Here is a 23,069-nt window from a genome sequence, read left to right as displayed (position 1 = left end):
AAGGGACAAAGGGGCTTGTGTCTGCAACCTACTCTCCAACAATTGAGAAAAAATAATAATGTGTGTGCATGCATGTGTTTCCAAACAGACCTGCAGTGTCTGAACCTCAGGAATCTCCAGGAGAAGGGAATGGTCAGGATCTCGGGGGTCCCCAGGGAAGGCGTCCTCCCCAGGAGGAGGTGGAGCTCCCCCACATCCTGGCTATCCTGGGCCTTTGCCTTTTTCCCCAGAAGGTCTTGCAAGTAAAACATGAAGTAAGGAGAGCAGAGAGTTCAGGACTCAGTAGGGAGCTTGCCCACTCCTCCTGGTTCTGGGAGTGGATGCCAGCAGGGATCCAGGGCTGCAGCAGCTCCGCCCACACGTATCTCTCCCTTGTCTGGCCCAGGGTTCCTGCCTCCAGGGCCCAACGGGCTGCACCTGGCCCGACCTAGCGGTTTCACTTAGATCTGCCTCTGCCAGGCTGCCTAGGGACACCGCTGGGTCTGCCTGTCTGTCTGCCTCTCTGACCACACTGTGTCCCTGGGCTGCTCCTGCCCCGCTAGGAAGCAGAGTGACGGCGCTCTTAGGGGCCGGCAGTTTCAGAGGCAGAGACGGGGCTCCAGCCCAGGAGGAGGGAAGAGGGGAAGGGCAGGCTGGGCGCGAGGACCTGCAGGGTGGCTGACACCATTCAGTGAGGCTCTTACCAGCTTCTGGCACCAGGCACAGCCGGGGCCCGACTCGATGCAGTCCCGGCAGGTGCTGACCTTGTACTTGGTGCACTCCTGGGACTGGACTGGGAGAGAGAGACAGGCTGGTGAGCCGGCGCTGGTCGACCCCCCTCTCCCAGAGATGGCGGGCCCTCCAAGGGCAGCGATGAGGGGCTGGGGGCTGTGAATGGATGACCAAGCCCGCAGGCAGGGGTGGTGGAGAAGGGGGGCCAATGGGAGGACCAGGAAGCAGAGAGGAAACCAGGGCCCACGGGATGCTGTCTTCAGGAGGGTGGGCCCCAGGTCAGCCCCAGGTAGAGGGGCAGGGGAGGGGCAGAGCAGGGCCCTTCCTGAGCCCCTGTCCAGGAGGGTGCGAGGGTGGGTCCCACTCTGCCCGGGAGGAGCTGCCCCCCTGGGACTCACCAGACTGGAGGGCTAGCAGGCCCGCTAGGAGCAGCAGCTGGGGGCGCTGGCGCAGCATGTCCTGTGGAGGGAAGGGGCATTGACACAGCCTCAGACCCCAGACTCTGGGCCTGGAGACGCAGAGCTGGGAGGCCGGGTCCCTGCTGCCGAGGGGTGCTCAGGGCTGGGGTGGGGCCGGCACAGGTCAGCCTCCCCGACCCCCTCACCCAGGCTATGCGACCAGCAGGGGAGGAGGCCTGAGCTGGTCACGTGTGCTGCACTCCGCTGAGCCATCTGGACCTCCAAGGATGAGCAGGGAGTGGGCCTCCTGCCAGCGACACACACGCACACACACACACAGGTGTGCCCGAGGGGTGGCATGCTCTGGGTCAGGGCCCTGTGTGCCCTTTCTGGCCCTGAGTCCCCAGCGAATTGAGCTGAGCTTGGAGCAGAGAGTTGGTGTGCCCAGGCCTCCTAGCAGGAGGCAGAAGCAGGATTTGGAGAGAAGCGAACTCAGCTTCTGCAGCACCAGGACTGTGCTGCCTGCCTGCTGGACGCCTGCCCCCAGGGCGAGCAAGTGTGACTGGGCAGGCCCTGCCCACCCCATCCTCTGCCTGCCTCTTGTTTACAGAGAAGCTGTGGTCTCCCAGGCCTCCCCTGAGTCACAGAACCTGGCAGGAGAATTAATGATCCAAAGGATGTGAATGTGCAGTGACAGGAGCAGCAGTTGAGCCGGGAGAGCTGGTAAGAATTTAAACAGTAATTCAGCCATGTGGCAGTCACAGAAGCTTTAGTTTCTCCCTGAAGTACCTAGATAACAGTCCCTGAGACACATTTCCTAGGTTGTTTTACAGATGCTAAAATCCCCACCAAACGGAAGAAGCTGATTGAATGATGACCGTAAACGCCAGGCCCCCAGACCTACTGGATCCTGAGGACTGATAATGTTAACCTCTGTGATCCGGCCCCATTACCTCATCATCAACCAATCAGAGAACTGCACACGGACTGATCGCATACCCTGCTAAGCCCCCTCCCCCCTTTTGCCTTTAAAAATGCTTTGTCGAAATCTTCGAGGCGCTCGGGGATTTTGGGGCCTGAGCCACAGTCTCTTTGCTCGGCCCTGCAGTAAACTTTTCACTGCTCCAAGGTGTTTTGGTTTGTTTGACCTCACTGTGCATCCGGCACGTGAGCCTGGGCTGGTGGCCAGCACACAGTCCTGCAGAGCCGTCACCTGCCTTACCTGAGGCCACCAGCTGTAGGCCACTACTATTGTGTTTTTCTTATTCTGCACCTGCTGTCCTGAAAAACCCAGCACCTGGAGTGAGGCATGGATGGGGAGTTGGGTCATCAATGATGGTCCTGATGCTCCAGAGGCAAGATGGTGGGGGTGGGGCGGGAGGCTGGTACACTGGTTCTGGCGCTGGGTCTTGGAGGTGGACGCAGCACCTTCAAACCCACTGCCTGCTGCGCAGGACCCAGCCAGCCGGCCCCGCCCGCAGGGAGATGCCACCCACCCCCTCCCTGGAAGTGCCCCAGGGATCCAGGTCTGGCCCAAAGTGACAGACCTCCTCCAGCTCAGCTTCCAGGAGGGATGGCAGGGCTTCCTGGGCACGTGAGCCCCCAGGTCTGAGAAACCTATAGGTCTGCGACCTTTTAATCTGATACCAAGAGAGTGGAGAGGGTGCTGAGAAGCCAGCAAACCAGAGGCAGCAGACAGGAAGTGGGTGTGTTTTATCAAAAACCAAGATCAAACCAAGATGAACAGGCTCGCCCTGAATACCTTGCCCAGTGCACCGCTGATGGTGTTGGCCAGCACGGTGGCCTCGGGGTCCCAGATCTGGGCCCGCAGAGGCTCCGGCCCAACGTGTGCTTGTGTAGCGGGCCATATGGTCCCTGCTGTGGCCCCTGTTGTGGCCCCTGCTGTGGCCTGTGGGCCCTGAGTGCCCCTGGGGGTGGGTCATGCCCTAGCCTCTGCTCTTGCATAACCTCTGCATGTGTACCAGGGGCTCTGGGTGGAAGAGGACCCCAGGGCGCCCCTGGGAAGTCCCAGTCCTTTTGAATTCCACCCAGCCTCCCCCTGCTGTCTTTTCGGAGGTGACCTTGCTCCCTGGTCCCTGCCAAGGTTACAGTCAGGAGCTAGAAGTGTCAAAATGCAACCGTGGATCCTTCCTGTTCAGGTCAAAAGCAGAACTCATGCCCTGCTCTGGCTTCGAGGGTCACAGAGCAGAGCTGAGGAAGGTTTCGGTTCACTGCACGCCCACCCATTTGTGGAAGCCCGGAGTTGCCGCAGAGTTCTCCTGGTCCCTTCAGGTTCCGTAGCCCGGTGGCCTGTGGGGCCCGTGTGTGCCCATGACCTCGGCTGACCAGGGAATTGCCAGATCCAGGTGGCCTCAGGAGAGCACCCCACATCTGAGCCAGAAGTGGCTCCAAGTAGAGGAGGGGAACCCCCCACCCCAAGTGCCACAACCATGCATGCGGCTCGGCAGGGAGGCTATAACCTCAGCTCTCCATGCTTGCTCCTGTGGCCACAGATGGAACCCCAGAGGGTCACGACAGCTGGCAGGGAACCCCCTCCTGGCCTGGGGAAGCTAAGGCCCCTCAGCACCAGGCTGCAGAATGTGCTGCTCACAGCTGGAGCCCCTCCCACACAGGGGGGCTGGCGGGGGTGGGGGGGAGGGGGAAGGGGAGCCAATCACAGCTGGAAGGGTGCCCCTGGAGCCCCTGCCACCTGGAGGGAAGGGAGTGCACCTCGGTTAGGCAAGACAACTGCACAGGCCCTGACCTTGACCGCAGGAAGCTAGTGGGAGGGGTCTGTCCCCACAAAGTGTCGTCCCCACTCAAGCATTGGGACAGCCACTGCCAACAGTTCCATCCTGGCCCCGGTGTCCACAGCCCCTCAGGGACAGGACACCTGGACCTCCGGCAGCTCTGGGAGCTGAGGGTGGCCAGCCGGGAGCAGGCAGAGGCGGGGCCTGCAGCCAGCCCTGCTCTCAGCTGCAGGCAGAGGTCACAGCACCCGCGCCCCACAGCCAGGACTGGCTATCAGAGCCTTGATGCCTGAAACCAGCATCATAGGCCTTTGCAGACCAGGATCCCTCTGGGTGCCGATGGCTCAGGTCAGTGTCAGTCCGGGTCCCCCAGCGACACACTCGGCCTCATCTCTCTGTGTGCCTGGAGGGGCCTGGACCAGCTTGAAGAGCCCTCATGTACTTGGGGTGCTGACTCGGCTGGGACAGCTGGTCCAAGAGCAAGGAGGAGAGCGCTCCAGCTGGCCACCCGAGCCCAGGTCTGCGGGGCCTCCCTGATGATGTGCCAGCCCACAGGCTGCACTGCACGCTCCTCAGATCAAAGGGCAGCCCAGCACCAGGACTCGAGGTGCAAAACCCCAAGTCCAGGCAGGTTCAGAAACCCAAGGCCACCCCAACCCCACCGCCAACCCCCAACCCACTGCCACCGGCAAGGATTTTGCATCAGTCACCCTTGAGCTTGACCCTGCCTAGCAGGGGGGCGCTGGCACAACTGAGTACCACCACAGGAAGTGGTTCATCCGGAGACCCCGGGCGCCCTGAGGATCACTCTTCACAGTGGACAGAGCTCTGAGCTTCAAGGACCGAGACTCAGAAGAAAAACTGAATCTCTTCCTTTTAAACCCCACACACGCCACAACACCCCATAGTTCACATTTGGTAAAAGACAAGAAAAAGAGGAAACACGAACAAAGAAAAGTTTCAACAAGAGGCAGTGAGAGGCCCACATCCGAAGCAGGGTGAGCTGATGTTAGATCAGCTTCCTGTCAAAGACAAAGGCTCTGCCAAAGTGCAGACCCCCAGACGAGGCCCCTCTGACTGCCATCAGAGCCTGCCTTTGACCAAGGTCAGGCCATAAACCCGGAGGCATGGCCAGTAAGTGACGAGGAACAGAAGTGTTCTGGGAGGAGGTTACAAGAGGAGAAGGCAGAGTCCAGAATTCATCCTGGGAGGTGAGGATTCAAGCCTCTTTCATGTAGAAAAAGTGTTTACATCAACCTTTAAACAGGTATCAACCTTTTAAACCAAGAAGACAAAGTTAAGAGTTAGCTGTGTCTGCTTTATGTAGAGACAAGAAAGAATTGGACAGAAGCTGGTTGCAGCAGAGGCTGGAACCCCCAACCCCACTCCAGGACGTAGAGTTTCAGACAGACCATGGAAGAGGGAACCGAGGAAGAAACAACCCACCAATTCTCCAGTCCCACACATTCTCAGGCCCGTGAAAATCCACCACACACGTTCACCACTGCTCAGTTCACTGTCCGTGGCAGAAATTTTAAGGGCCATGGTTTCTGGCCAAATGGAAAAACAAATTGATGCCCCCCAACACGCACTTGCTAATTGGAACCTTTAAGGCGCTCTGCTCAATATCGCTTAAGTCCAAGAGGAAATCAAGTTTAATGTTTACAGACACGTCAGAAAGGAGAGAGCACAGTGTTCACAGATCAACACGGTGACAACCTCTGTCCCCGCGGAGACAGACGCCCAAGGGCCTAGGTGGCTTTGTGCTGGATGAGAAGGAGTGAAGTGTGTCATCACAGACACCTGCAGGACAGAGAGCGCGAGGGGAGGGCGAGAGCCAAGGGCTCAGGAAGCAAGGTCAGGGAGGTTGGAAACAGACAACAGAAGAAGCTGGAGAGTCTGATGACAAACACAAAAGCTAAAATTGATAAAGACACTGAAACCCACCCATTTCTTTGGAAAAAGCCATCCAGGTCATCTGAAAGAGAGTGTGTGTGGCAGTTGCCAGGGAGCTTAGAAAGGGAAGGGGCATGGCGGCTGCCAGCTGGGCAGTGGCCAGCTGAAACTCATCTAGAAAGCTTTGGGACAGAGTCGGTGCTGTCCTGGCCCTCAGATCAGCAGCCAGGAGAGAGAAGTGAGCGGCAGGACTCTGGCCTTGGAAGGTGCAGGGCAGAGCACGTTCCTGGGGAGACGTGCCCCCTTCACATCCCGGGCCAGGTCAACCCAGGTGCAGGAAATGAAATGATTAAAGGAATGAGAGACTCTGTATTTCAGAGTAAGGATGCTGAGCATAAAAACCAAGGGAGAAACTGTTAAGGAGATAGACTCTAAGATGAAAACCCTAATTTGAAAAGACACATCCCAATTGTTTATTACAGTGCTGTTTACAGTAGCCAGGACATGGAAGCAACGTAATGTCCATCAATAGAGGAATGGATAAAGAAGATTTGGTACATATATACGATGGAATATTACTCAGCCAGGAGAAAAGATTGCCTGGAGAAATGTCAATGACCTCGGATATGCAGTTGATACCACCCTTATGCAGAAAGTGAAGAGGAACTAAAGAGCCTCTTGATGAAGGTGAAAGAGGAGAGTAAAAAAGCTGGCTTAAAACACCATTCAAAAAACTAAGATCATGGTATCTGGTCCCATCACTTCATGGCATATAGATGGGGAAACAATAGAAACAGTGACAGACTTTATTTTTGGGGGGCTCCAAAATCACTGCAAATGGTGACTGCAGCCATGAAATTAAAAGACACTTGCTCCTTGGAAGAAAAGCTATGACCAACCTAGACAGCATATTAAAAAGCAGACATTACTTTGCCAACAAAGGTCCATATGGTCAAAGCTATGGTTTTTCCAGTATTCATGTATGCATGTGAGAGTTGGACCATCAAGAAGGCTGAGAGCTGAAGAAATGATGCTTTTGAACTGTGGTGTTGGAGAAGACTCTTGAGAGTCCCTTGGACTGCAAGGAGATCAAACCAGTCAATCCTAAAGGAAATCAATCCTGAATATTCATTGGAAGGACTGATGCTGAAGCTGGAGCTACAATACTTTGGCCATCTAACACAAAGAACTGACTCATTAGAAAAGACCCTGAAGCTGAGAAAGATAGAAGGCAGGAGGGGAAGGGGATGACAGAGGATGAGATGGTTGGATGGCATCACTGACTCAATGGACATGAGTTTGAGCAGGCTCCGGGAGACGGTGAAGGCAGGGAAGCCTGTTGTGCTGCAGTCCCTGGGGTCCCAAAGAATCAGACCCGACTGAGTGACTGAACAACATTACTCAGCTGTAAAAAGGATAATATAATGCCATTTGCAGCAATGTGGATAGACCTAGAGATTGTCATTGAGTGAAGTAAGTCAAAAAGAGAAAGACAAATGATATGAAACTGTATCATATCGCTTATATGTAGAATCTGAAAATTGGTACAAATGAATTAATTTACAAAACAGAAACATATTCACAGATATAGAAAACAAACGTCTGGTTACCAAAGGGGAGAGAGTGGGAAAGGATAAATTAGGAGTTTGGGATCAACATTTACACACTACTATATATAAAATAGATAAATAACAAGGACCCACTGTAGAGCACAGGGAAGGGAACCATATTCAGTGTCTGTAATAACCTATAACCTATAACGGGAAGGAGAAGGAAATGGCAACCCTCTCCAGGATTGTAGTCTGGAGAATCCCATGGACAGAGAAGCCTGGCAAGCTAAGGTCCACAGGGTTGCACAGGGTTGGCCACGACTGAAGCAACTTAGCACGCATGCATAATAGAAAAGAAACTGAAAAAGGATGTGTACACATATTAATATATATATAAACAAATCAACTTGCTGTGCACCTTAAACAGTGTAAATCAACTACACTTCAAAAGATTAAATAAAAAAGAAGACTGACTCTAAAAACAAAGTTTGTAGAAAAAAAATTGAGTAGATGAAAACATTCAGTATTTCTCTCATGCAGAAGGTGAATGGTAATTTTTGTGTCTAAGGAAATCTCAGGAATAAAAGCAAAAAGGCAAATACCCCATAGAAAAGTCTCTTGTAAACACAAAATTCAGAAGAAAAGAAATGAAACTTGTGCCTGAGGATCCAGTGTATAACATGGTGATTATAGTTGATAAAACTGTATTATAAATGATTCAAACTAGCTCACTTGCTAAGAGAACAGAACTTAAGTATTCTCATTAAAAAAAAAAAGATAAATATGTGAGGTGTGATGGATGTGTTCATTCTTGATGGTGAGAATTCTTTCACAACATATACATATAGCAAATCATCATGTTGTATGCTTTAAATATATTAAAATTTCATGTGTTAATTGTACCTCAACAAAGCTGAAGATTTTTTAAAATGTCAATACAATAACTAAACATTTTCCAAATAATCAGTCCTTCTTACATGACTACAATGTGTTCAATGCCTAGAAGCAGCTTTTCCAAATGAATTCATCAATAAACATAAAACATAAAATGAATTGCTCTAGTGTTTCCAGACACCCTGTCTAGGCCAGACCACCCTAGGACAGATGATGATGTTAGTTTGGGTCCAATTCAGGACTACATAACATGGAGTTACATCTTAGGTGACGTCCCCTCAGGCAACTTGAAGCTTTCCAGGGTCAAAGAAGCCCTGCCAAAACCTAAAATCAATAGGGCCATTTAAATGATGACATCCCCAGTGGGTAAAGATATTTGATTCCACACATCAACAGCATGAGCTACTGTCCTGGGCATTCATCAATAGGTCCAAGATCCCATTAAAGCTCTTTAATTTCTGCTAAGTGGTATTAGGATTTAATTGATGGCAAAGACATCGCTTGCCACTAAGCAATGATGTTGTGGCAATTAGTAGAAAATGTCTTACACATAGCCCTTTGCAGATATGCCAAGTAATTCTACTGGCCACATTTATGGGCTTGGAAGTCCACTTCGACTCTATAGCAGGCCTTTCTGGCTCTGCGAGACCATCATCCACAGCTCATCTTCTTTTACCAGCAACCCAATTTTCCTTTCAGAAGCTATCCACCCCTATTGTTGGCTTATGATATTCAGGAGGGACTGAATCCACTTACAGCTTCAAGAATAGGCTCATGACCTAGATCTGGTCAATCACCTTTGATCAGTGCCAGTAAGATGGAAACTTTGAACTTTCACTAGAACTATTAGAAATACAAACTTTACTGTATCCTACTGGAATTATTGAACTGGTTGCATGGAATATGTTCCTGGGAGCCCTCTTGCCATTAGGCGAGACACTGCCTTAGAGAAAACAATGGATAGGTCATTGATGTTCTAGATCCAGCGATTCTAGATGTCATTTGTCAGTGTTTTTTTTCAATATATAAGCCAATAAAATACCTTTTTTATTTAAAAAAAAAATGAAACTTGTTATCAAACATTTGAAAAGGCTGCTCTGGATGATAATCAGGTATTCTAATCAAAATACCTAGATCCTTGGTCTAGTTATCAAACTGGACACTGTTTTTAACAACTGTGATACTCACAAGTTGGACCTACACAGCGTGAAAATGTGTGAACGGTGAGTCCAGTTCAAGTTTTTCAATAAACTGTAGCTGTGTGAAAAAAAAGTAAGTGAAAAATAACCAAACTAGGCCCTGTTTCTGCTGGATGGTAGCACTCTACGTGTTTTTAATTTTTTTCATTATCCCGGTTTGTATTTTTCAAAACTTCTACAATAAACATATAAACTGATTTTAAAAAATTCACACATTTAAGAAAATTTCAGTTCCATGGTGGTCGATGCATTGCTTTGAAATGTCTCTGGATTCCCAAAGTGGTCAGTTTTTCTGTCCCCAGTGAGGACAGAGGGCAGTCCTCAGTCCACAGACTGAGGGCAAGTGACTCTCTGCTGGGATGCCGGCTCCCAACTCGGTCACTCATTCACTCCTTCTCGGAACAAGTGCTACCTGTCTGGTCTCTGGCACTGTTCTCGATTCTAGGATTTTGACTTCTGCCAAGGCCTTGTGGCACGCCACACCCCTGTCCCTCCCCCAAACTCCCATCACCCTGAAACCCTCACCACTGCAAAGCCAACGCACAGCCACATCCATGCTGTTTATAAAACGAATTGGGGACTTCCCTGGTGGTCCAGTGGCTAAGAATCCGTGCTCCCAATGCAGGGGGCCCGGGTTCAATCCCTGGTCAGGAAACTAGACCCCACATGCCACAACTAAGAGTTTGCTTGCCTCAACTAAGAACTGGCATGGCAAAATAAAAATAAATATTAAAAAAAAAACGAATTGGTGGATTTTCATCACTAGGTATTCAACAAGGGCCTCCAGAACACTGTTGAATGGTTCCAACTCACAACTAATTATAAAGTGTTTACTTTTTGTCTCTTGTAACCATATATAAATAAACATGTTTACAAAGTAAAAAAATAGATTGGTGGAAGCACTGGTCCCACTAAGCTTTCTTTCTGTGTGTCCCCGCCCTTGGAGCATTGGAAGAGGATGCATGCCCCATGTTTGGGGAGGCCCCTCAGGCAGGAACTCTGGCCCCGCTGAGGTCTCGCCCCTCAAGGAGGCTGGCCTCAGTCCCTGACTTTACTCCTCATCCAGCCAGGGAACACTTCCAGCTACTCCTAGCTACGGCCCAGGGCACAACTCCCCTGGACGACCCTCCCCTGGAAGCTTTCAGAGTGGTGGAATCAGACCGCATGGGTGCGAAGGTCTCTGCATCGCAGGCTGGCCAGATCTGAGCACCCAGGAATCTGACCCCATATTGTGTGCTCTGTGGTGACCCCTGGGCAGAGGGTGGAGGCCGTGAAGGCCTGGGCCACAGCGACCTGACCACGCAGACATGGCCAGTCTTCAGGGGGAGCCTCAGGCAGCAGGCATGGTCCCTGCCTGGACAGCCACTCAGGACCCAGGTCCCAGAGGACCAGGGCTGGGTGATGCCTACAGCAGCCTCCCTGCGGGCCTGGCTGCCACTGACACCCACAGCCTTGATTCACCAGCAGCTCCCTGGCGTGGGGAGGCCAGACCTGCTCCCATTCCTAGGGATGGGGGGCCAGACCTACTACCCATTCCCAGAGGTGGGGGAACCAGACCTGCTCCCATTTCTAGGGGTGGGGGAACCAGACCTGCTCCCCATTCCCAGAGGTGGGGAACCAGACCTGCTCCCATTCCCAGAGGTGGGGGAACCAGACCTGCTCCCATTCCTAGGGGTGGGGGGCCAGACCTGCTCCAGTTCTCCCAGGGGTGGGGACGGTGGCTCTGAGGGTCCCTAAGCCCCACAGCCAGGATAGACGCCAGGCCTGGGGCCCCCATCAGCCTGACCCCAGGGTTGACATGCCCAAGTCTATGCCCAGCGCCAAGTGACTGTGGACAGGTCACAGTGACTTCCCCTTTTGGACCTTGGTTTCCTCCCAGTCACAGAGAGCCAGGGGCGCTGTAAGCGTGAGTCTCACGTGCCAAGTCCACGGGCCCAAGGACCCAGATGTTTGTTCAAACTCTGCTCTGAATGTGGCTGCAAAGATGTCTCTTAGATGGAGTCAACATTGAATCAGTGGACTCTGGGTAAAGCAGATTGCCCTCAATGCTGTGGTTGAGCCTCATCCAACCAGTTGAAGGCCTTAAAGGAAAGACGGTGACCCCCAGGAGGAGAGACCTCTGCCTCTGGACGGCCTGGAACTCCAGCTGTAGCATCAGGTCTCTGCGGGTTCTCCAGCCTGTCCTGCAGACTTGTGGTCTGCCAGCCTCCATAGTTTCACAGGTCAGCTCCACCAAATCAACCTGTCTGTACATATACACGCAAACACGAGCACATGTCCCATTGGCTCTGTCTCTCTGGGAAGCCCACACTTCATAGCTCCCAGGAGAAGCACCCCAGTTTCAGGGAAGCTGCTGGAGGCAATTTTTGACACCACTTCCAGGTAGCTGGGCACAGCTGTGCCTTCCTGCCCTGTGTGTTTCAGAAGCAGCAAGGGTGCCTGGCTCCCACATCTCTCTGCCCCCAGCAGAGCCCTGCAGTGGTGCAACTCCAGCCCCGAGTCCATGTGCATGGTTGCAGACCTGGCCTCATGGGGTGCCATGCTGAACAGGGATCGTGCCAGGGCTCATGTGGAAGCTTGGGTCTGCTGGCTCCCTGGCATCCTCAGCCCTGCTGCTTGACTGCTGGGATGGTGAGCAGCCTAGACAGACCTGGCTATTGGAGGGGAGGTCCCTGGAACAAGCAGGAAGGCCTGCCCAGGTCACAGACTGGCAGCTTGGGGACTTGATTGCACCTGCTGCGTCACCAAGATGCCCACTCACCAGTGGTGGGAGCGATTGGAAACCCCAGGCCCGCCCTAGGGCTGCCCTCTGCACAGCCTGCCCTGCCCAGAGTCGGGGGGTGAGTGGGGGAAGGTGGGGGAGGGAGAGGTAGGGGAGGTGGGAGAGGGGAAGGCGGGGGACATGGCTCTTTCTGAACAGCCCAGGTTCCCTGCCTACTGCGGTAGCTGGACATGGACTCCATCAGCCTGACCATGACCCCATGTCCAGGGACAGGCCCCCAGAGGCCAGGCGGGTGACAGGTGGCAGCACAGCTGGGACAGGTGGGGTCTTGGCCTCCCAGGGCCCCGGGGCTTGGCCCCCACCCCGTTGGCCACTTGCTCAGTGCGGGGGGGGCGGGTTGGGTGGCGCCTCCTTCAGACCTCAGCTCCTGGCTCAGGTGGGATTGGGTGAGATGACGACAGAACCCACAGCCCATTTTAGGTCCTGTTTGGGGAAAAGGGAAATGGACGAGGACGACATTAGTATTGCAGCCCGCCTGCCTGTGGTGTCACTGGGACTTCAGTGTCCCCAGCACTGGCATTCTCAGCTGGCCCCGCCGCCCACGGGGGCACAGTCACTAGCTCCTGGTAGCTGCCCCCATGACGTCGGCTCCAGAGGGACTGAGGGACAGGCGCAGTGACAGGGGTGCAGGCTACCGGGCCCCGCCCCACACGCCTTCCAGAGCAGCGGGGCCAGAGCCATGCGGGGCCGCCTTGGGCTCCACGCTGCCCCGCCCATGGGGTGACGACCTCGCCACAGTCCAGTAACCAGCCAGGCGTGGCTCTGAGCTGAACCTGCGGGGCCCTAGGGACACAGGCCAGCCTTGCCCACAGGCCCACATCGCCACCTCCCAGGGAAGTGATTTTTGAATCACAATTCGATGAGATAGTCAGCTGGAGTGTAAACTGCTGGCCCATTTCACAGATGGGAGGCCAAGCAGCCAGCCTGTCCCCTACCTGTCCGGCCAGTGTGTGGGGGCCCTCTCCCATCCCCTGGACAGCGGTGCCCCCTCTGCTGAGCTTCTGAGAGGCCCCTGACTGCCAGGGGTATCTCCCCTCAGAAACCTCCAGGAGCTGACTGTGACCTGCCCCGGGGCTGCACTGGCTCGGCCCAAGCCGACAGCTGTGGGCAGGCAAGTTCACGTGGGTTTCAGCTGAGAAACCCGAGGCCGGCTGAGCCCCCAGGAAATACCTCGATTTATCCCCGTCGGGACAAATCCCAGGGCAGTCAAGAGTCCCCTCTCCCAGGGGCACAGGCCTCCAAGGGCCTGGTTGTGGGAGATTTAGGTCGTACACCTAATGACCCCCTAGAACTTAACTGTCTCCCTGCATTTTCACATTGTTAGGCCAGAACTCATGAGCCTTCTGGACCCTGGGAGAAAATGCAGACCTGCCTTCAACACGATGTATCGTGGACACACACACACACAATGTAGCATGGACACCCAGACACCCAGACACACACACACAGACACCCAGACACACAAACACACACACACAGACACACAAAGACACAATGCATGGTGGACATACACACACATACAGACACACACACAATGTACCATGGACACCCAGACACACAGTCACACAAAGACAAAGACACACAAAGACACAATGCATGGTGGACATACACACATACATAGACACACAGATACACACACAGACACACACATAGACACACACACACAATGTACCACAGACACCCAGACACACAGTCACACAAAGACACAGACACACAAACACACGATGCATGGTGGACATACACACACACAGACACACACAGAGACACACACATAGACATGAACACACACAGATACAGACACACACAGAAATACACACATAGACACACAGACACACAGTCACACACAGACACACACACACAATGCATGGTGGACATACACACACACACAGACACACAACATACACAGACACACACATAGACACGAACACACACAGACAGATACAAACACACAATGCATGGTGGACACACACACAGACACACAGACACACAGAATGCACCATGGACACACACACAGACATAGACACACAGACACACACACAGACACAGATACACACAGAGACACACACACAGACACACACACACACAATGTACCATGGACACTCAGACACACAGTCACACAAAGACACAGACACAAACAGACACACAGACACACAGACACACACATACACATGAACAGACACAGATACAAACATACACAGACACACACACAGACACAATGCACCGTGGACACACACAGAGACACAAACACACACAGACACACACACAATGCACCTGGATACACACAGACACACACACACTCAGAGGTACCACACACACGCAGGCACACACAAAGTACTGTGGACACACATATATGCACAGACACACACACAAAATGCACCGTGGACACACAGACACATACCTACTCAGAGGTACCCCCCACCCCCACACACACAGAGGGGCTCTGCTGGAGGACAGACCTGCCCAGCCAACCATGGAAGCATGAACAGTGGATGGGGACAGGCCAGGGCGGTAAGAGGAAGGCACAGGGCAGGGTGAGGAGGGGGAGGCCCAGGAACCTTCCTGCAGAGCCTGGCTGCACCAACCCCGTACCCTCCAGAGGGGCCTGGCCTGCCTCCAGCCTCCTTCTGGCTCCGTGGGGCCTCACGGCCCCCACATCAGGGGCTCAGCAAGTGCCTGGGCCTTGCTGAGAGACTCCCACGGTGGGGCCGAGGCTGAGGTCTGAGCGCATCCTTCCGCCATGCTGGTCCCATCCCCTTGGTTACATGCCTCCCAGCAGCCAGTAGCTCTGCAGCAGTGGGCTCAGCACTTCTCGTGGGGTCTCAGCTCAAGGGGCCTGGAGCGGACGACCGGGGCCACCAGGACCCCCGCAGCCTGGGCTCCTCAGAGCTGCTTCCCTCGGGAAAGACAGCAGCCAGGGCCTCAAGGCTGAGCAGTTCCCCTTCAGAGAAGCTAGCCCGGGCACAGAGGAGCCTCTGTCCACTCACCCACTGGATGCCCTGGAGACCTCGGCAGGGATGTCCCGGCTGGACTGGCAGGGGCTTCGGCTCTGCTCTTCACCAGGCTGGTGCTTCACGGGTCTGGGAAGACACTGGCCACTGGAGACCCCACTGGTGAAGGCGCGATGCTTCCTGTTCTAAGTCAGCAACTTGGAGGAAGTAGTTACATGTGGTTGATTACACCACATGGGGCCCGTCATCCAGCCCTGGCCCCTTTGCCTACACAGCTCCAGCCCGAGGGCTGTCAGAGGAACAACCACAGGAGACATCCATTATACTTGCTCAGGGCGGGAAGCGGAACAGGGTGGGGTCGGATGGAGCGGGAGCAGGGCTCCTGGCAGCACCGCCTGTGCCCTCAGGGGATGGGGAACCCTGGAGGGCAGGGCTCAGGAATTTGCACCCCTGGAAGGGAGAGCCTGCAGACTGAGCACACCTACCAAAGAAGCAGCAGACAGGCACAGAGGATCCTAACTTGTATCACAGAAATGGAAAAGCATCACAGGGCCCAAAGGGCAGAATTGAGAAGGTGGAGAGCAAATCAGTGGGCAGGCTGTGGGATCAGCTGTGGGGACAAAGGAACAGGGCAGAGGGCAGAGGAGCTCCAGGAGAGAACAAGAGGGGAGAGACTCGATCAACAGGGGAAAAGCTCCAGATCCAAGAGAAAGAGAGAGAGAATCCAGATGAAGGGGCTGCTGCTTGGCTTGGGAGGAAGGAAAAAGGTCCCCAAACTGGGTAACATATGATGTTATCACAGACTGTTAATGATAGAAAACAGTACAGATTCAGAGAGACAGAGCACACAGGAGGAAGGGGAGGATTAGGATGAGGAGGAAGAGAGGAGGAGAGGAGACACGGACTGATTACATCCATAAAGAAACAGAAAGCAGAGTCTTCAGATGAACCAAGTCTCACATACATAAACTACCCTTAACTCTGTTTGGAAGATGCAATCTCAAAGACAGACAGATGAAGAGATCCAAGGGGAATACAAGGGTGGGTGTGGGGGCAACAGTAACCAAAGAAATAAGTAAAAATTGTTAAGCCTAAGTAACTGTTGATTTTAAACTAATGATAGGAAACACTTAACTTTAATATTTTAATTTAATATTTAATTTTAATAATACATTGTGATTTGTTGTTCAGTTGCTAAATCATATCCGACTCTTTGTGAACCCACGGACTGAAGCACAACAGGCTTCCCTGTCCTTCACTATCTCCTGCAGTTTGCTCAAACTCACATCCATTGAGTCAGTGATGCCATCCAACCATCTCATCCTCTGTTACCCACTTCTCCTGCCCTCAATCTTTCCCAGCATCAGGGTCTTTTCCAATGTGTCGGCTCTTCACATCAGGTGGCCAAAGTACTGGAGCTTCAGCTTCAACATCAGTCCCTTCAATGAATATCCAGAGTTGATTTCCTTTAGGACTGACTGGTTTGATTTCCTTGCTGTCCAAGGGACTTTCAAGACTCTTCTCCAGAATCACAATTCGAAAGCATCGATTTTTTGGTGCTCAGATAGGAAACATTTAAGTTTACATGTGGTAACTATTAAAACTCTTCTGAAGAAGAGAAATAGGCAGGTCTTCCCTGGTGGTCCAGTCCAATGCTTAATAACCTGCCTGCCAATGCAGGGGACATGGGTTCGATTCCTGCTTGGGGAACTAAGATCCCATATGCTATGGAGCAATTAAGCCTGAGCGCCACAACTACTGAACCTGTGCACCCTGGAGCCTGTGTTCCACAACAAGAGAAGCCACTGCAGTGAGAAGCCTGCAGCTTCACAGCTAGAGAAAGCCCATGTGCAGCAACAAAGACCCAGTGAGGCCAAAAGTCAATAAAATAAGTAAGTAAATATTTTTAAAAAAGAATAGAAATAGGAAGTACCCAGCTGAAGAAGAAGGAAATATGAGAAAAAAAAATTTTTAAGGCAGGGGCAATAGAACAACAAGAAAGGATTGTGAACTAAGAGCACACAGTAAGACTTTAGCAATGGTTTCAAAAATTTCAGAGAACCCAGAGTTCCAGGGTTGCAGTACCTGTGAACAGGCCACTCTCTCCCTCTTCAAATAAAGTCTTGGTGACTTTTTTTCTTTAAAAAATAACAAGTTCCAATTAGATGTCTTCTGTAAATGGAACTTCCTCTTTATGGAACTATTCCAGAACATACGACAAAAAAGGAAGGAGAGATTGAGAATGTCCCTGTGTCATGCCTACTGGCTTCTCACCAGATGCAGCAGTGACTGTCCCTGGCGGTGACCCCACAGAGACACGCCAGTCACAAAGACACCCCTGCCACTCACAGACGTGTCACCTGCTGCCCTAGGCCTTGGAAAACGTAGCAACATACATTAAGATAATCATAAAGTAAATAAAATAATTGATGTTGAAGCTGAAACTTCAATACTTTGGCCATCTGATGCAAAGAACTGACTCACTGGAAAAGACCCTGATGCTGGGAAAGATTGAGGGCGGGAGGAGAAGGGGACGACAGAGGATGAGATGGTTGGATGGCATCACTGACTCAATGGACGTGAGTTTGGGTAAACTCCGGGAATTGGTGATGGACAGGGAGGCCTGGCATGCTGCAGTCCATGGGGTCACAAAGAGTTGGACATGACTAAGTGACAGAACTGAACTGAACTGAAATAAAATAAAAATAACAGTGTTTACTCTTGAACCCAAGTCACATCAACACTTTATCTCTTGGGTGGGAACAAGGAGGAGAGGACCGGACTAGTGGGCGTGGCAGGGATGAGTGAGCACCTTTGAGGCTGGAGAGAATCCCCCAGGACCAAGAGCAGGTTGCTTGAGAGAAGAGTAGGTGTGGGAACCCCAAGACAAGAGACTGGAGAGACAGGAGCCGCTTACCACGCCTGGACCACAGGACATTCACAAACTACTGTCAACAGCTTTAAGTGTGTTAAAGGTTTCGTGATTATCCTAAAGAATCATCACCTTTTAGAGTCCCAAGTTAAGATATTTGCACAGGATGTTTCGGGTTTGCTTCCGAACAATCAGGGGTGGGGTAGGTGGGAGAGAGTGGGCAGGGATGTAAATAAGACAAGATTAGCCGAGAATTGATCATTGTTGAAGCAGATGCTGAGGACACATGGGTTCATTAAACTGTCTGGTCTATTTTTATATGTGTGAAATTTTCTGTAGTAAAATTTTTTAAGTCTAAAAAGAAGCATAAAGTTGCCTAATGGGGGTAGAGGTTCAGTTTTGCAAAATGAAAAAGTATTAAAGTATGGCTCTGGAGCTGTCTGTATCCACATGAGATGCCCAAAACCATAACACTGAGGTTATATTTAAAAACAAACTGCAGGAGAAGTCTTCCTACTACACCACACACATTTGCTACGATCCCGGGAAAAGTACCCACACACTCAGGAACCCACATGCAGGGCAGTGGCTGCCTCTGCAGGTGAGAAGGCAGTGGTCCTGGGAGATGGATGCAGAGGGCTTCAGTTTTGTGTTTTAAAGTTTTATGAAGAAGAAAGAAGAAAACTTCTGGGCACAGTAAAGCAAAATATTAAGATCTGATTAAGCTGGATGGTGGGTATATGGGTGTTGATTATGCTGATCTCCACACTTGTCTATAGTCTCGAAATAATTTATTTTCTTTTTTAATGAGCATTTTTAAAACACAAATTTTATTTATTTATTATTTTTACAGTATTTATTATTTTTTACAGTTGGCCATACTGGGACTGGCCATACTGGGAAGTCCATACTGGACTTCCCCAACCAGGATTGAATCCTCTCCCCGCTGCATTGAAAGATGGAATCTTAACCATTGGACCACCAGGGAAGTCTCCAAATAATTTTTCTTTTTTTTTCTTTCTAAAGGAACTAACAGGGAGTGACTGTAAATGAGCATGGAGATCTTTTGAGGGTAAGGGAAATACTTTAAAAATGGACTGTGGTGGTGAGCGAATAAATTTGCAAATCCAGCTAAAATTCATTATCATTAAATCATACACTTAATATGAGTGGTATTGGCTTGCAAATTCTGTCTTAATGCAGCTGTAAAAAATGAATTTAGATTAAGAATAAGAAAAAAGGGCCAGTAGCTTCCAGTCCCAGCTGAAGCAGAGTAAACCCACCCCACTCCATCTCTACAGTGACCACAGCTGAAAATATCACACGGGATAAGATGGAGCAACTTTCCAGACAGACTTGGGGGAGAAATCAAAACCTGGTGAAAGGCTGATTTCCTTGCAGATGTCTCCCATACCCACGGATTAGATTCAAGGTAACTTGAACCCCAGGAGAGACAGGAGGCACGGCCAGGAGAACCCTTCCTTTGGTCAGCAGGCTAGGAGGAGCAATGCCCTGAAAGACAGAGTGAAAGAGATGCCCTGCTTCTTTTTCCTAGTCTTGCCCTAGAGGCAAATTCCTGTCCCAACGCTGCACGCCCAGGATGGTGGTAGTGGTAGCAGCAGCTACAGCAGCAAGTGTAGCTGATCACTTGGACCCAAAGGTGACCCAGCCACAGAAAGCAGGAGGCACACCAGTGCAGGAGGCTGAAGCTCCCGCCTTACAGCCAGAGGCCAGGAAAGGAGGCCTCAGGAAGCCGGAGAGCTTGGGGGAAATTAATAAGAAGATCAAGAAGGAGAACACATAAAACTTCACATGAAGTTCCAGACTCAACTCTGGGCTGGAAATGTATGGAAATGACCCCAAAGGGCAAGTCAAAGCCTTTGAGAGTTGAATCATGGTGTAGATAGACCACTGTCAAGGTTGAAAACTGGACCAGGGGGTGCAGATGTGAAGTGGATTCAAATAGCACTGCAGAGACTCTGAAAAGTAAACTCACATTGGAACCACATCCCACAGGGGGCAGATCTGAACTTGTGGTCTAACCCAACTAGGCTGATGGGTGGGGTGGGGGCAGGGTTAGGGGAAGAGCAACATCAGAGAACACTGGAGAAAATTTTGAGAGGATCATTAAACAATGTCCAAAATGTTTAAAACACATTCCAAAAGTTCCCCAACAACAATAACAACAAAGAAAATCTGACCAAATTGTAAGAGAAAAAAAAATACTAGGTGCCAACTCTGAGATGATCCAAATGTTGAAATTATCATGTAAAGCATTTAAATCAATTACTTAAAATATGCTCTATTATGTAAAAAACATATCTTGAAACAAATGCAGCAATATGAAAATTTCAGCAGCAATATAAAAGCTATAAAAAGAAACAAATGGTGTTAAAAATTAAAAATATTATAGAGATTACAAAATTCATTGAGTGGGCTTACTAGGAGGGTAGTGAAGACACCAAAGTGAGTGAACTTGGGGACCAGTAGAAATTATCCAATATTAATGACACAGAGAAGAAAAGATTGGCAACAAATGAAGAGAGCCTGGGGACCTGTGGAATAATATCAAGAGACCTAACACTTGTGTCACTGGAGCCCCAGGGTGAGAGGAGTAAAGGGCTGGCCCAGGAAAAGTATTTGAAAAAATAATGGCTGAAAAATGCCCCAAATTTGATGAAAAAATATACATTTACAGATTAAAAAAACTTAATGAACCCCTAACAGGATAAAGTTGAAGAAAATCAAGCCTATACACACCCTACTCAGACTGCTGAAAAACCAAAGACAAAGAAAAATGTCCCGAAAGCATCCAGAGTAAAATGATGCATCACGTGTAGAGAAGCAACCACTGGAATAACAGCAGATTTTCCGCCAGAGTCCACGGATGCCAGAAGACAATGGAACAATATGTACAAAAACTCTGAAAGGAAAGAATTCTTTTCCCTCAGCTGTGAATTCTATTCCCACCAGTGAAAGGGAAACAGACACATTCTCTACTAAAAGCAGGAAAACTACTGCTCAGCAGATAAACTCTAAGAGAAACCTTAGGATTTCAGGAGGAAATTATATCACAGGAAAACTGGGAAACCTAGAAATGAAGAAAAAACAACAGACACAGTAAATAGTTGGTAAACATGTACGGTATTTCCCCTCTTCAGTTCAGTTCAGTCACTCAGTCATGTCTGATTCTGCGACCCCATGGAAAGCAGCACTCCAGGCTTCCCTGTCCATCAACAACTCCCGGAGCTTGCTCACACTCATGTCCATTGAGTCGGTGATGCCATTCAACCATCTCATCCTCTGTCGTCCCCTTCCCCCCTGCCCTCAATCATTTCCAGCATCAGGGTCTTTTCCAGTGTGTCAGTTCTTCACATCAAATGGCCAAAGTATCGGAACTTCAGTTTCAGCATCAATCCTTCCAATGAATATTCAGGATTGATTTCCTTTAGGATTGACTGGTTTGATTTCCTTGCTGTCCAAGGGACTCTCAAGAGTCTTCTCCAACTACATGGTTCAAAAGCATCAATTCTTTGGTGCTCAGCTTTCTTTATGGTCCAACTCTCACATCCATATAGAACTACTGGGAAAACCATAACTTTGACTAGACAGACCTTTATCAGTAACATAATGTCTCTGCTTTTTAATATGCTGTCTAGGTTTGTCATAGCTTTTCTTCCAAGGAGCAAGTGTCTTTTAATTTCATGGCTGCAGTCACCATCCACAGTGATTTTGGAGCCCAAGAAAATAAAGTCTGTCACTGTTTCCACTGTTTCTCCATCTATTTGCCATGAAGTGATAGGACCAGATGCCATGATCTTAGTTTTTTGAATGTTGAGTTTTAAGCAGCTTTTTCATTCTCCTCTTTCACTTTCATCAAGAGGCTCTTTAGTTCACTTTCTGCCATAAGGGTGGTTTCATCTGTATATCCAAGGTTATTGATATTTCTCCCTCAAAGATTCCAGCTTGTGCTTCATCCAGTCCAGCATTTCACATGATGTATTCTGCATATAAGTTAAATAAGTAGGGTGACAATAAAGGAGCCTTGATGTACCCCTTTCCCAATTTGGAACCAGTCCAGTTTTCCATGTCCACTTTTAACTGTTGCTTTCTGACCTGCATACAGGAGGCAGGCAAGGTGGTCTGGTATTCCCATCTCTTTAAGAATTTTCCAGTTTGTTGTGATCCACACAGTCAAAAGCTTTAGCACAGTCAATGAAGCAGAAGTAGATGTTTTTCTGGAGGTCTCTTGCTTTTTCTATGGTCCAATGGATGTTGGCAATTTGATCTCTGGTTCCTCTGCCTTTTCTAAAATCAGCTTGAACATCTGGACGTTCTCTGTTCACATACTGTTGAAGGCTAGCTTGGAGAATTTTGAGCATTACTTTGCTACTGTGTGAGATGAATGCAGTTGTGCTATAGTTTGAACATTCTTTGGCATTGCCTTTCTTTGGGATTGGAATGAAAACTGTGGCCACTGCTGAGTTTTCCAAATTTGCTGGCATATTGAGTGCAGCACTTTCACAGCATCATCTTTTAGGATTTGAAATATCTCAACTGGCATCCCATCACCTCCACTAGCTTTGTTTGTAGTGATGCTTCCTAAAGCCCACTTGACTTCACACTTCAGGATGTCTGGCTCCAGGTGAGTGATAACACCACTGTGGTTATCTGGGTCATGAAGATCTTTTTTGTATAGTTCTTCTGTGTACTCTTGCCACCTCTTCTTAATATCTTCTGCTTCGGTTAGGTCCATACTGTTTCTGTCCTTTATTGTGACCATCTTTGCATGAAATATTCCCTTAGTATCTTGAATTTTCTTCAAGAGATCTCTAGTCTTTCCCATTCTATTGTTTTCCTCTGTTTCTTTGCATTGATAACTGAGGATGGCTTTCTTATCTCTCCTTGTTAGTCTTTGGAACCCTGCATTCAGATAGGTATCTTTCCTATTCTCTTTTGCCTTTCACTTCTCTTCTTTTCTCAGCTATTTGTAAGGCCTCCTCAGACAACCATTTTGCCTTTTTGCATTTCTTTATCTTGGGAATAGTTTTGATCACTGCCTCCTGTAC

The 23,069-nt window shown here is 50.0% G+C and overlaps 1 protein-coding gene across 1 annotated transcript in view; it reads right to left on the bottom strand.

The window, feature by feature from the left end:
* The window catches only part of ITGB2 (integrin subunit beta 2), a 30,806-nt gene extending 15,469 nt beyond the window's left edge, over nucleotides 1-15,337 (bottom strand). Inside the window, exons 1-3 of the mRNA XM_043874392.1 lie at nucleotides 15,165-15,337; nucleotides 1,110-1,170; nucleotides 684-772 (exon numbers count right to left, since the gene is read on the bottom strand). Of these exons, the coding sequence (XP_043730327.1) occupies nucleotides 684-772; nucleotides 1,110-1,167 (147 nt within the window). The 5' untranslated portion in view covers nucleotides 1,168-1,170; nucleotides 15,165-15,337. The remainder of the gene's footprint in view (nucleotides 1-683; nucleotides 773-1,109; nucleotides 1,171-15,164) is intronic.
* Nucleotides 15,338-23,069: the final 7,732 nt, after the last annotated feature.

This window comes from Cervus elaphus, chromosome 19 (assembly GCF_910594005.1).
Source record: "Cervus elaphus chromosome 19, mCerEla1.1, whole genome shotgun sequence".
NCBI lineage: Eukaryota > Metazoa > Chordata > Mammalia > Artiodactyla > Cervidae > Cervus > Cervus elaphus.
This window is presented reverse-complemented; position numbering and strand designations above follow the sequence as displayed.